A 15,394-nucleotide genomic window follows, 5' to 3' on the forward strand; every position below is an offset into this window, starting at 1 on the left:
AACAACACAGAGATGCACAATAATCACTGCTTCCCATTTCCACCATTTACCCAACATGGGAAAATGCAGGGATCCCTGTGTAGCTTACAAAAAGTCATCTGAAAATAAGAATTACAGAGCTTGGGGCTACATGTCATCACCACTACTACAATTAGCTTTTCAAGTGGGGGGGGTTTAAATAATTATTTCCAATTTGTCCCTCACTAAACAAGCCTTTCCCTGCTATAAAGTTCTCAGCACATCTGTGGCATTGTATTCATTATGAGTAATGTACATGTTGTAGTATCACATCAGAAAAATTCGAGATAATCCTTCATCAGCTGTAGAAACCACAGTGAAACTGTAGGTAGGACTGCTGCATGTCAAGGACTTTCCAGCCCCTGAAAGCAGAACATGTAACTGCAGTGGTAACCAGATTGCAATCTCCCCCTGTTACTCAGCTCAGCATGATCTTTGTAGTCTCTCACAGGGGAAAAACATAAGAGTTTTTAAAACGTCATACCTTATGTAGGTCATAAGGCAAGAAAGGACTATTCTTGTCATCTAGGCTGATGTCCTACCCTGCAAAGGCTACAGAATGTCCCTGAACTGCTTCCCACCTATATTTCTTACAGACAACCTTTCCTACTGATTTTGAGACACCCAGGTTATCTCAGTGCCCAGCAAAATAGCCACAGTGGTTAAACACCTTTACATACCATAAATTAAGACTTAAGTAATTTTTCAGTGTCTTCAATTCATTGACATCACAATTTCAGAATAACCTAAAATATATTCTGGCACTACGATACACAAATATCTATCATCTTTCATGTCAGAACTTAAAAGACACTGTCAAAGGCCTTACAATGTACAGTATAATACAATGCTGAATATCTACAGAAACTTAAGGGTCACAGCGTTGAGACAAGAATTCACACCCCCCATGAGAGGGAGACAGCACGTGGGTGCCGTACTGCTCAAAATCAGAGCTATGATCTGAAAAAAATAAGTACTGAACTTCATATTAAAGATAGGGCAGAAAAAAGAAAATAAGGAGTTCCTGGGAAGAGCAAAGCTGTGATACGTGATTATATCCTGCACTGAAGCAGCATTCAATTGATCTAATCTGATAAAGTTAAAATGCTGCAGGCTCACACTCATCTGCTCTTTCTGTTTGAGAGATTTGTCTGAGAGATTAAAAGGACCCTGTGAACTTGAAATCGAGTCAATTTCAAAACAAGAGTTGAAAGTTTTTTCAGTTATTTCACATCCTCCTGCAATCTAGACCCCAGCCAATTTTTTATAGTTTCTGCAACTTTACAAAAACTTTATAAGAATTTTTTCCTGCTTCAAAGATATTTTTTCCAGTTACTCTTACAAGCAAAAAGTGAAACCAACTGGTCGAAGACAGAATGCAAATGATGGAGAAAAGACCATGTTAAATCTACAAAGCCAGCAACTCCAAAAATTAACTGTTTCTAATCATTTTCCAATCACTTTGTAACAGCAACTGTAGCCCAAATCTTGCCTAACCTGCAGAGCGTGACTAGTGCTGTCCTCAATATGCACATACAAAGAGTGTTCCACAGATGAGGCATCACTCACTTTTTACAAACATTATATTTTCACAGCTGCTAGTTTAAGACAAAATATTTCAGATGTGGTATGGATTGTTTAGACAACTGAATACTTACTTAGAGGTCTAAGAATAAGCAATATAAAGTAATTTAAACCAATTAGAGCTGAAGATCTTCTGCTCCTCTGATAGTGAGGTCACTGTCATGCCAAAATTACGGAGTCAGGTGCTCTGCTTTAGGAGCCCAACTAAAGGGATGTTGTGCCTCATATTCAGCCAAATTAACCATAACATGAAAAGCACAAATTTTGCTTAATTTAGCTTTGGCTGAACTTGGTTTAGTATAGGTTTTTAAGAGGGGTAAAGATTTATAACGTAAAGCCTGCTCACTCTTGTCTCATGTTTATTCCTTAATTCTCAGCTGTTAAATGAGTGTTCAACTTGGTCGTGTATCACTCTACAATTTAATTCTGAGGGGGTGGGAAGAAGCAAATATGCTGCTCCTTTTTTCACCAAGAAGGTTCATCGACAAAGTAGCTTAACTAATTTTCCATGAATTCCACTCCTGCACTTGAAGCATGTTCTGAAATCCCCAATTTCAATAAGAATGCTTATCTCCCAACTGAGGTATAATTTAGGATAGCCCCAAGACGTGAGTGGATGGGCACTTCTCCTGTTTGGGTGCCTGGGATCAGGGCTGCTTAACTGGCATGCAGCTCTGATCACCAGCTGAACTGCACAACGTCCAAACTGTGGCAGAGAAAAGGTCTCATCTGCTCAGGCACACCTCTGAGCAATCACCTACTCGGTCTCCTGGCTGGAGCTGATTTACATCCAGCTCAATGAGAACAGGCAACTTGAGTTTGCTGCCACCCACGTAGATTTGCCCCCAAGGAAATGAACTTCAGGACATTTCCTTCGCGCCACTAATGTTGTCAAATTCTTTTCACACCCAAAACTGGATCATGTACTTCAGTGTAAAACACAAATATGCCTATGCTAACCTCGGTATGTAGGATCAGGAACACACAAAGTAAACAAGTAAGAAGGCCAGTAGAAATTCTCTGTGCAAGTTTTCTCACAGCTTTTTTTCAAATACATAAAACCAAGCAGATGATGAACTAAAAAAAGTTAGGCAAGTAACCTGGTGATGGTATTAGACAATCCTGTTTTATTCTTTCTTCTTGTACTATTGATTGTTTTTTCCCTGGATGAAAAGCTAATGATGAATAAGCAGCTCAGGAGCTTTGATTTCACCTTTTCTAGACAGCAAAATTTTCAGGTTTTGTGTTACACTAAACAGATGAAATTTAAATGAAGAATTTTAGGTACCTTTAATCATGACATATGTCATGAAATATAACTTCACTGCAACATGTTCTGCATCTACAACTTCTCTGCTCTCCATAACTACTTGAACAGTAAAGTCCTCTGATAAATGCAAGATGCTTTGTACATGATATTAGGATTACTGTTAACAAAAGCAGGGCTAAACAAAGGAATATAATTCCATTAACCATAAAGATTAAAGAATCCAATTTTTGATTTTATACAAAAATAGTACTGTTACCTAGACTCCATTTGTCATGACTCTGCTGTTAAAACAAAGAGTTTTTAAATTGGTTTCATCTTACTGGCCAGTACAGATTTCTTTGAAGTGTGAAGACTGACACTGCAGAACTGCTACACTGTCTCCTGACCTGCACCACCTCCTAAAACGGGAGCTGGTTAGATATGTAATTACCTACCAAAACATCTTGCTCAGAGACATAAAAGTCTTCAGGGTTCCAGCATTTAAATGAAAGATACATCTTGATATGCTTCAGCCCAGCTACAAGTTAGGGACGGGGTGCAAGGAAAATAAAAGCGGGGGTGAAGTTGATCAGCCTACATTATGCAAGAGGTCATATCAGATAAATGTGTTTTCTTTTGGCCTTTAATCCATAATCCTAAGAAAAGTGAGTAGGGAGACCACAGTGCTTATTTTTGTGCATTTATCTATTTTCTGCACATCCCATGGTAGCTACTGGTAAATTACATCAGCTTTCTGTGTGGAGTTGGCTAAGCAGAAGAGAGATGGCAATGAGAGCTCCACACTGACCACACCATGACCAAGGTTTAATGACCTATCACAAAATCTCCTTTTTATATTACAGTCAAAGCTCACACTGCTGTCCTTTCACAGTCATCAGCCAATGGAGGCTTTATGGTGAAAGCCTTGGCACAAGAATAACAAAAAAAACCAAACCTAAAACAAACCAAAAAAAACCCCAAGGCAACAGAAAATAGCAATCTTCAATTGTGCTCATCTCAGTTACGACAAGGTGAGCACCTTTTGACAAAACACAGAAGAGACTTACAGGAAAAGGTGTGAAATGCTTCTGTCTTTACTGGCACCACTTGAATCGAGAGCAGGCACCAACAAGCAATGGCCTTGAGGAATTTACTTGTTGTGTTCCCTTGCCAGCCTCTCCCAGCAGGTGTTGCCATGTGAGGATTTGTACTAGAAAAAACCCAGATGCATACAGTAGGACGAGAGGGAGGGAGGGGAAGGGACACACATGTGTGTGCGTGTGTGTAAGCTTTAGATGAAATTAAAATCTGATGATCAATGAAAACAGATGGTTTGATGGAAAGCCAAAGATGTTTTGCTTTCTAGTTTACTCGCAGAGGAATTCCATCGCCTGTGTAACTCCTCATTGCATATCTCTGCGACATGCTATTGTGCAACCCTTTATAAAATGTCATTTTTATTAGCAATAAAAGATTGGATTGGAATCCAAAGAGCTGCCTGCACTGAAGTAAGTCATTCTATATCTGAACATACCACTGAAATGTCATTCATTGGTTCATCACCACTGTCACAACAGGAAAGGGAAAAGCAAGTAGATCCTTTGCCTGGGCTAGTAATTCTTCACAGGAGTTTTGCAAGGCTATACAAAATCACCTTTCCCAGCCTCTTCTCAATTTGCAAGACTAACACCCTAGGGCTATCTCAACCAATGCTGATTATTTTCCATTGAGTCATGCTCATACTGATTCATTAAGGAGATGCAACTGTTCCAAACTCCAGCCTTTCTCAAGAACTGCAGAACTACACATGGACTGCAGACAAAGTTGAGGAGTGGCACGCACCAAGACAGAGGCTGACTGCTCACCACTCTTCCCTCCCTTTCTCTTAAAGGGGAGAGTAAGAGATAAAACCAAAATTAAAATACATTGAAGGATAACACCAGATCTGAAATACATTAACCCTCCTCTTCATGAGACAGTTTCTAGTACAATAGTTCAAATGGGTAATGGAATACCAGCACTAAGACTTTCATTAAGTTAAAAAAATACTGAAAAGACACAGCACATCTTTTCCTTGCTTCCACAGAAGAAGAATTTGCTTCACGAACCACAGGCAAAGAGAGTTCCTCTTTAGTCTGAGAATGATTAATCACCACTGTTATAATCTTCATATTGTGCTAGCACAGAATGTTTCTTTGATCAACATGTTTGAATTTTTTCCAGGGAACAGCAGCCCCCAAAAATGTTCAGCGAACACCTGAACATAATGCTGCTTCTATTAAAATGAGAAGATTTCCATCACTTTAAAGGAATTATAAAGTCCTTAAGAACTGAGTATCCTAGAGACATGGAATAAGGAGTAACATGAACAGAAAAAGAAGGAAAACTTGGTAAACTGCATCTTAGAGTGAAGGGGAAGAACCGCCCAGACTTGTGCTTAGCAGTATGCCACAAGGGGAGTAACTGAGGAGCTCAGTCCTTGCTCCCTGCTACACCCGCACCTTACGGAACAGCGCTTGTAGGCTGCACGAGGGCAGTGAGGTGGTGGGTGCAGGAAAGCTTCCTGCTCCAGATAATATACAGTGCCAAAATAACTCCACAAATCTGAAGAAAACTTCCTTTTCAAAATAATTTTGAAAGTTGGGATTGAAACGCAGTCAGTCTTGAGTAATTTCATCCAAACTCATGTTGCTACACAGTAAGATCCTACTAACACTAGCATTCGCTCTGCACGACTAAGGATTTATGTACTCACTTTGACCTGAGGGTATGACTTTTTGTTCTTTTCACTAGAAGCACCAGGCAGTCCACCATGTGAAGGTCCTTCGCATACGTACCGGAAACGAAACCCCCTCTATGGAGATAAAGGAAAAGAAACTTGAAAGCTGCTTAGAAACAAAACTAGGAAAAAAGCACACACACACGTGAGCACGCACACACACACAAACGAGACTTGCCCAAACAGCCCACAAAAAGAAAATTTATAACTGTTCATCCCTGAAACGCTGTCTGAGTGCTGGTTAACAAAGCACCACTGAACTGTAGTCCTGGAGAAACTTTTTTATTCTCACCATCACACACAGCAGCAACCTGCATTTCTTCTTTCAGCAAGTGGTTTTGATGCAGAGATCTATTTATGCTCTCAAAACAAGATAAAAATCAAAAGACAGAGAACGTAAGAGCAGATATTCTCTCCCATGATTGCTGCTAGATAGAGAGAATTGAAGTCAGGTATGAAAAACAAACAAGTATGAAACAGAAACGCCTCCTTGTTCTGGGAAGAGTGTGTGAAAGCTCTGTGTCCAAACAGAGACCAGAAACAGCACAAAAGCTACAGGGGACTTTGAATGGCTGGGTTTTCATCTCAGCTACATAAACAGATATCTCAATATACTTCAGGGAACTTCAGGATATTAGCAACTACTCTACAGTACATCAATCCATTTATTCTGATTTTATTTACAGGAAATAGCATCCCCTTTACTTTACAGGTGTCTCTGTTTAGCCCTTATCCAGGGCCAAAGTACAGCAGTTGCTCTATCACCTGATGACCTCTCCCCTGCAGAGAAGGAGAACTGGGAAAAGGAGAGAAGACCTGAGGGCTGAAATGAAAATGGACTGAATGAAACAGCAAGACCAATGCCAACACAAAGGACACAAAGTGACACTGAGCCCAGTGAATGTATGGCAGTCCCGATAAAAGAGGAAAGCAGCCCTCGAGAGCACAATGGTATGATGAGAGTCCCTCCAGGGATGGAGAGAAGCTGGAGGAGAAGGAAGAGGAGGAACAGGATCAGGATCAGGAGGAGCCTGATCCCAAGCAGGAGAACCCCTCATCCTTCAGCAAACCTTCCCCTTTGTACCCAGCGAAACATTCATGGTCTGGGATACACCTGTAGCCAGCTTGGGTCACCTGCCCTGGCTGACTCCTGACTGCTGTGGTGGCCAACAGACCATGGCTGGCCTATGATTCCGTTCCACCAAAACTAGGACAGATTCTTACTATTTATAGACTGTATTATTTCATGTGGCCCCCAGCTTTGAGTACTTTCAGATCTATTCCCCAGTCCTGCACTTTCTGGCAAAATCCCCACCTTATACAAGGCTCCCAGTGTCTCCCCAAATAGCACCAGCTAATGTTGTAACCTTCGTCAAGAATCATTCACCTTCTTTTTAACAGTGGACAGTTCTGAATTCAAAGTATTAGCTGCCAGTGAGCAACACGGTTCAAAAATTACTCTGTAATCATTAGCTTCAATACCTATCTCACTGAAGCCTTTCCAGTTTAAGAACTTCTTTCCCAGGCATATGTAAAGATCTGACTTTCAGTCAGATACTGACTAGACAATGGAACTCATCCTTAAGCACATTATTTGCCTTCCTAGGGTGAACTGAATGACTGAGTGTACTGAAAGCCAACTGTCCCTCTACAACAAGCTTGAACTCAAGTTGTCCAAAAGGCAAAACAACCCCTGCAGACACAACACAAGCGACAACCCAGCCTCTCTTCACCTCTGTGCCTTTAATCCGACAGAGCCAGCAGCCACCTGTGTGTCCTGCCCCACTCTATTGCCCTTGCTATCCTAGTTATGTCTTCACAGTCTTGCTCCCCCCAGCTGTCTCTTTGCTCCAGAAAGTTTCACAGGCCCAGCACTCTGCTGGTGGTCCCCCTCACTGCCCAGCTTGCCACCTGGGTACTGCGCTGCAGCAGCCGCAGGCTCACAGCCGCAGACTGGGAAGGCTGGTTTCAGTTTCTGACCCCATTTCACTCAGGAAGTTTATTTTTCCTTTGCAGGCAGGGGTTATATATTTGCAAAGTGAGATGATGTAGATGTAATTTGAGAGAGATTTCAAGGATTTTCCAGTAAAAAAAAATGTGAGCAAGCTTACTGATGCTTGCTGAGAAGTCCTGCATGGAAACAATGGCTCCTCCTTAGGTGCTGCATGCTGTAGGCTCCATCACGCAAAGACATGGCCTGACCTGGGACAACTACAACAGTAAGGAAGAGGCAGCGTTGTTCTTCCAAGAGTTCACAGGGAACTGCTGCTTCTCCTATGACCACGAAGCATCCCTATTCCTGGACAGATGCTCGAGCACAAGAATCTTTTTGGTGTGTGGCTGAAACAAACACTCCCTATCGACTCCTGCGAGGAAGGCTGGATTGCAGCACGCTTCTTCAGAAGACCAAGAGGAGGACAGGACAGCTTTTAGTCACTCTTCCTCTGTCCACTTAACACCTCCATAAGGTAGGATTTTATGTGATGACTGGGAGAGGCAGTAAAAAGGGGTCTCAGTACTGTAATAGCTTCAGGAGGAATACTTGCAACTGCTGACGCCACCAGCTAAAGTGGAACAGTATTTCTGGCATACTTCAACCTTTACCCAGCAGTTACTTTGTACATCAGTTATAGGAAAAGTAACCTGTGCATTGGGATGATTTTCATACCGTCAGGGGAGCGTAACTGAGTGTTTGCTACAGTCACAAAAAAGTTACATTCCAGTATCTATCTTCATTTTTCTTGGGTTATTCAAAACAGCCGTCTCTGACAAAAGGAATCTCAAAGGACAAGGGAATTTCTTTATAGTGACAAAGCACAAATCAAAAGTTTCTGAAACTTGGGAGCAGAATGAAATGTTTTTATCCATTCTTTCATGTGTTTCAAGAAACATGAAACAGGTTCTAAAAATCTTCCATGTACAGTCTAATAATTTACATTTCATAATACCGGGCTACTGTAAGAGTCACTCCTAAGATGAAGAGTCTATACTTAGCAAGATATTTTTTAAAAAAAACTTTTTATTTGACTTATGACACTTCCAGAGAGACACAAAGATGAAAACACAACAAAACAGGAAACTAACTACAAAAGTGAGAGGAAAAACTGTTCATCGTTAAGCACCACATTTGTTATAAGAGTTCAACCTCTTCAATACTCTTTTTTTTTTTTCTCATCTTCAATCATAATTTTATTCAAAGCTGAATATAGTGACATAGGTACCTTAGAGATTTTAAAAATGTAATGTTCTTACCTGTTTTGGCTGTTCTATGATTTGAAGATATGGTCCATCTGCTAACATAAAAGAAAAGTAATAATTGAAATTATATTTCTATTAGTATGACATAAATTACGGGGCTAAAATTTATGTCCTTGAATATCTTGAGGTCCCATTTTTGAAGGTACTTAAGCATCTTCAGAACTTGAATTTTAATAAATAATTTAATAATTTGTCAGTCCGTCATTTTCAACATTCCCTAAGACCAGTGGAGTAAGAAGGGAAGGATTAATTCAAAAAAGTTAATTTTAGCTCAGAGGGCCAAAATGGGCAACTCTGATCCCTCTGTTAAGACTCAAAAAGGTAAGAACAGGATCCCCCCCTTGCCACTGACAGCAGCCTGGTCTTCCTGAGCTAAGGTTAACCTTTGCATTAAACCCCTTGAGCTCTAAAGACTATACAAGCTTTTGGCCCTAGGGCTTCCTACTGAATAGGTGCTTTTGAAAGCCTACAGACAGCCAATGGGAAGCTCTGAGGTATAGGAATACAGGAGGAATTTAAGCTGTCTCAACATGCCCAGAAAAAAGCAGTCAGAACTGCTTTTAAAAAAAAGAAAAAAGGAACTGAGGCAACTAAAGAACTCACATTCTTTTAATAATTTCATATGGACTTTTAAATACACTGTTCTGCTGTGCCTCTGAGAACACTGAACACACTCTACTTGACTACAGGCACAGACTCTATATAGAGATTGGTCTTTGAGCACGATGTCATACACAGGATTATGTTCTACTAAAATTCTATCCGCATCTTTCAAAGAAGGCTTCCTTAAAAAACTTTCAGTCTTGCATCACTCCCTGAATAGTGGCTAACTTCACACCATAAATCTCTTTCAAGTTTCAAAATTCAAAGGGTTTAAATAGCCCTTGAGTAGACCCTAAATCCAAAAAGAACTCAGTGCCACCAGAGTCAGGAATTCATCACCTGACCAAAGTCACCTGACTTCAACTCTGGTTAGATTATTATACATCAAGAAAGAAAGCTCTCTAGGTGGATGGCTGTGAAATACTTCTTAAAATGCAAGCCACTCCTGAGTCTGAAAACAACAGTTCCAAGACACACTATTTCTTCCCTGCCTCTTGCTAAGCAGAGAATAATATTCAGATTTCAGTGCTAAAAATTCAGCTGTTATCAAAGTGGATCCCAAATGGCAGCTTCGCTGTGAATACCTACACAACATTTTGACAGCTTTATTTCTGTTGGGATTATGTATCATAACCTATACTCTATGGAAGGTATTAATGCCAAGGGATGAAGCAAGCTCCCTGGGACACGTGAAAGCTCCAAAGCAGCCAAGCCCCATCTCCGTGGCAAAGCCCCCGAGCACACAAAGCCTACTGTGCCCTGCCAACATCCAGGTGGGACCTGCCTGGGAACTGCGGCACCATCGGCAAGCCCCACGCCACCCGGCTACCTCAGCCAGGCAGTGCCTGGCTTCAGCACAGAACTACATACCTGCATCAACTTTCATTTGCCAACAGGCCTAACGTTCACTTAACAATTAAAAGTTGCAGAGGATTTATTAATGTAGAGGTTGTAGCATGACTATATGCATCCTTCTCAGCGCCTCAATACAACTTGGCTTTAATAAAACAAACTTTGTGTCTTCAGTCAGCACAGGTCTTTACTGAACAGGATTCTCATGAAATGGAAGGGTTGATAAATATGCTAATAGAGGGCATTAGTATTTTGCTGTTGAAATTAGCTGACTCAGCAATTGAGTTAGCTTTATGCCAAAGTTATATTGCAAATGCCAGTCACAACAATTTGACATACAGAGATACTTTATTTCTCTCTTCCTGTGAGAGAAGAGAGACTTTGAGTAAAATTTGGAAAGTCTGGCTTTTCACTATTCCCATGAAAAAGTAAACAGTGCTACAATTAAAATCTTGAAGTCATGCAAAACAATTGCCTCAACACCACATGCACATCGTCTCACATTAGAAAGCATAAAAAACAATTTGGACGTCAAAAACTTTAAAAGACAGAGTAACTTTTAGCTTTAGTGGGGTTTTGTTTCACTTTTTTTTTTCTGTAACATGGAGTCAAGATGAGTTCAATTGAGTTTAAGCATTATATCAACACTTTAAGACCTCTGTTCTCCCACCTCTAACCCTGCTCATGCTTTAGGCAGCTAAAATTTTATACTTTAACAACCCAGAGGCCTCGTATCTTCTGGACACTGGCAGAAACGACGCATCTAAAATACAACTCTGTAGTACAACTTTCAACCAAGCCCCCAGGGCAGGATCTGCCAAGTACTTGTGTTGGTTGGTTGTTCTCTCCTTAGGAATTCATTTTCAAGGCAGATAGGTTGGGTTTGTATCAGCACAAAATACTACTGCTTTCTCTTAAACATTAGCCAGAAAAGGAAGTGCTCTTTTATCCAACTGCTAAGTGGCTGCAGCAGACCCCCAGGATGCAGCAGACCTAGGTTCCATCTTTCCAAGGAAAATCAAAATCCTAAGAGAAGGATATACACTATATTGGCATACTGGAAAGCTCAAGGGGAATTCTTTGTACTGCTGAAATAGTATTTATGAAAACTCAGGAAAACAGAAAACTTAGGACTGTGGTTCTTATGCTGCCTTTAAAAAAAGCTTCTAAAAAGCACATAAATATACTGATACAAAAAAATCAAAGTATCTTACGTACTAATACTAGGAAAGTGCAAAAAAGGTGCAGTGTAAATTTACAAAGGCAAATTAGATGTCTGTTATTATTAATCCAGATTATATAGATCATACACCAATGTATTTAAACCAAAGTTTTTTGGTCTTATTTTAACCTTTGGGTTTTGTGACTAAACACTTTCTTTTTTTTTTTTTACAATGACTGAGGAATTCTCTGGTATAGCATCTTAACCAGATCCAAGTGAAAGTACAGAGAAGGCACTCTAATTCAAGGCACTTAATTACATCTGAAATGTTATTTAAAAATAAAGCAGGACTATTCAAGGTAACTTCCAAGCATAAAAGGCATATTATTTTGACGATAAAAAGGATTTTATTTAGTGAAAAGTCTCATAGAGCTGTTTTCACTAAACTCTGAATACTTCCCAGAAGTACTGGGAGACAGACAGCCTAACATTGGCTACATGTGGTTCCTTCTTTCTCTCTCATCCTTTCCCATGGGGAAAAGGTGTTTAGTGTTTTGCACAGGGAACTTTTTAATATTTTGTTTCTATCAGCAGGCATGTCTGGTCTAAGCAGACAGAGACCAGGAACCTGAAGATGTACACCTTGTAAGAGGAACCAATAATGATATTTGTGAAGTCTTCTGCACGTCTATTCTAAGCTGGAAAATTACTTGCTCCAAGTTCTTGTTTAATGAGCAATCTGATTTTAAGCGTTAAACAACCAGATGAAGGAATGCTACTTAATGCATAGCTTAAGCTCTATTTCTGCCCTGCAGAGAGGCTGAAGCAGCACACAGTCCTGGAGCTGGCCTGTACACAGGGATGACTCTCATGGTTGCCAAGAGCCAAGTTTTGACACGAGCACTTCTCACAATTTGCCTGGCACTGCTGCAGTCAGGAGGGCTAAGAACTGCAGCCAAAACATGCAGTCGTCCAGCCTGCAGGGGGGTTGCTGCAGAGTGACACATCCTGGGTATGCTTCAGGGTTTCCTTTTCTGCCTTCTCGCCTCAGTTGCCACAGGCTGACTTGCATCCCACTGCCTCCCCTCCAGCCTGAGTCACAGTCCCACTTCCCCACGTCTTCTTCAACTGCTTCATTTCTTCATTTCCCTTCCTGCCTGAGTCAGAGGCCCTCCTGCATCTTGACACTCCCACCACTTACATTCTTTCTTCCTCTTGACAGGCCTCACCCTGCACGCACACAAAGGAGCACCCATCTTAGGCTACCTCTTGGTTCCTTCTCCCCATCATAGCAAAGTCAAGAAAAAAAGGGGTCTGTGAAGCTGGTGGGATATCCTTGCAAGCCTGGCGACACTGTAGGACTTGTGGGGTCCTTTCACAGCTTACCATTCAATTTAACCTGCAGTCAATTTAACCATTCAATTTTAAGCTGTAGTCAAGTACCCTCCCATCACCTCCTCTCTGTTAGCAGGTTCCCAGAACAGACATCTTCCCCCTGTGATTATGTGTTCTTTGCTCCATGGACATGGATGCAAATGCTGATAGCCTCTAGGTTTTGACTGTGAAATCTAACACCAATCTTCCTGTGCCCATCCCGGCAGTGTTACCTTGTTGCTAAGAGGTCAGACTTCAGATCTAGTGTCCTACCCTTCCTGAAGGCCTACTGTAGCATTTTTATGTCCTCCCCTTCAGTGACTCAGCTACACAGGAACTCACTTGCCTCTTAGCTCTGCAGTGTTCAAAGCTTGATGTTTAAAGCAAGCAGCACGCAGATTTTGTTTAACCTCTCTCTTCCCTCTGTTCACTCTTCAACTATAAACACGGAAGATCTAGAAAAAAAACCACCAGAAGCAGTATGCAAGTCTGCTAATGCTTCTGAGGATTAGAGACACTGCGGTGGGACAGGGAAAATGGACAGTCATCTAATGGTCAGGCTTCCTTGAATCACTAACATTATCTCTCCCTGAAAAAAAAAAAAAAAAAAAAAAAGTTTTTTATAAGTGCCCTCTTTTTCCCCTCTATGCCCTTCTCATTTCTGAACAGCAACATCACAGAGGGTTGGGCAGAGGAGGTTAAAGAAATACCAGAAACCTGTAATTTTTACAGCCTTCATGCAATACTGCTCAGCTGCTGAAGGCCCTGCTTCAAATTCACAGGTTTAAAACTACAACACTATAATGCCAACAACTAGTTAGACCAGAGCCCCTAAAACCCAAAAGAATTAACCAGTTCCCAAACCCATCTCCAACTGGCACACAGATTGCTACGTTACATGGTTGTAGATGGCCTTGCATTACCAGGAAGTAATAAACACCCAAAATTATAAAGCATTTTGCTCAGAGCCTTGTCCATTTCCACCCCAAGGCATCACCTTGTCCCTCCACTACACAGTGGGCATCACAGTAACCTGTATCTGCTTTTACACTGCCTAAATATGTGCCATGTATAATGCTCCCTTCATCTCCAATGCCACTGAGGAATTAGTACCCGACTCTCAAAGGCAGGACACTTCCCAATGAGCCAGAGTTTGACTTTGTGGCAAACTGCCTTTGCTGCTGGTGGTGTTTTAAATACAGCTCAGTCCTGCAGTTTGCACTGCTATGGCACTTGTTATAGATGCATCCTTTTGTCAACAAAGGCACACAGAGACTACTTCTCTTTCTAGATTTAGATGTAATGCAGAACTTGAACCATGTAACTATCTGCTACTGCCTTAAAGCCAGAATAATAAGCCCAGCTTTTACTTAAAACTAACAGGCATAATAGAAAAAGAAGCAAGCAAAGACACCTGAGCACTGGCAACCTCATTGAGAAAATCCTTGTCCCAGCACCTCAAAGGTTTACTACTATTACTGTAAATACTAATGTATCAGCAGAACATCTGTCACCAGAAAGTCCCCAAATTCCCCAGCTATTTGTTGATTCAGCTACACTGGCATGATACGGCAATCCAAAGTTATATATTAAACCTCCCTGCAAACGTAGTACATCTGACATTATGCATTTATGAAAGTACAGATTGGAAGATGGAGGCACCACAGCACATCATGAGGAACAATTAATGTCTTTGGTTCTTTCTGCTTAAATCAGCCAACCGCCCTAGAGAAAAATCCTTTTTAAAACACTTCTTTCGCCCTCTTTATATCTCAGCCAGAAGTACTTTTGGAAAATCCTGCATGTATTTTTAACTGGTCTTCCTGTGTAGAAAGAAATTATTAATTGCTGCTTGGAAACAACTAAAGCACAGTATATAATTATATTATCTTAGAGCTGAATAGCTAGTCCATAGTAACGAGACAACACAGTTTCAATCAGGGGAGGAAGCAACCATCATAGTGATACTACTCAAGGAACAAAATCACCAAGGCATCATCAAATGATTTATTTGTGATAACCTGAAATCCATGATCCTTTATTAAATCCCATTTTGTACAAAGGGAACTTGCCACCTATAGTACAGCAGTACACAAGAGCAATGCTACAAAAAATAAGGCCTTTTCCAGGCAATTTTGCAAATTAAGGATAGAGCTAGGCTTAGTCTAGTGAGATTTTTCTGTGACTGCAAAACTCAGTGAATTCTTGACTCCCCCACATGGTTTTAAAAAAAAAAGCTGTTTTCTAGTTTTGACAGGACACAGATATCTGAAAATCAGTTTTATAGATGTGAATAATTTGTATGGAATGAATCTGGCAGGAGGACAGAGTAAGCTTAGAAGGTACATGCAAGAGAGACCATTATGGGGAAATCAAAATTCCAAGAACCTTATTAGTTCCACAGAAACTCTATGAGAACACTGAAGAAAACCTCTTGGTACACAATGCACAAGCCCCTTAATCCTACACAGATGAATCTTATTGAAAAATTTTATCTGCCTTAATAAAACACACT

General features: G+C 40.8%; 1 protein-coding gene across 1 annotated transcript in view; it reads right to left on the reverse strand.

The window, feature by feature from the left end:
* Positions 1-15,394, reverse strand: part of NFKB1 (nuclear factor of kappa light polypeptide gene enhancer in B-cells 1) — a 48,322-nt gene that overhangs the window by 30,334 nt on the left and 2,594 nt on the right. Inside the window, exons 3-4 of the mRNA XM_008940887.1 lie at positions 8,883-8,923; positions 5,607-5,705 (exon numbers count right to left, since the gene is read on the reverse strand). Of these exons, the coding sequence (XP_008939135.1) occupies positions 5,607-5,705; positions 8,883-8,923 (140 nt within the window). The remainder of the gene's footprint in view (positions 1-5,606; positions 5,706-8,882; positions 8,924-15,394) is intronic.

Source organism: Merops nubicus, unplaced genomic scaffold, assembly GCF_000691845.1.
Source record: "Merops nubicus isolate BGI_N331 unplaced genomic scaffold, ASM69184v1 scaffold12695, whole genome shotgun sequence".
NCBI classification, from domain to species: domain Eukaryota; kingdom Metazoa; phylum Chordata; class Aves; order Coraciiformes; family Meropidae; genus Merops; species Merops nubicus.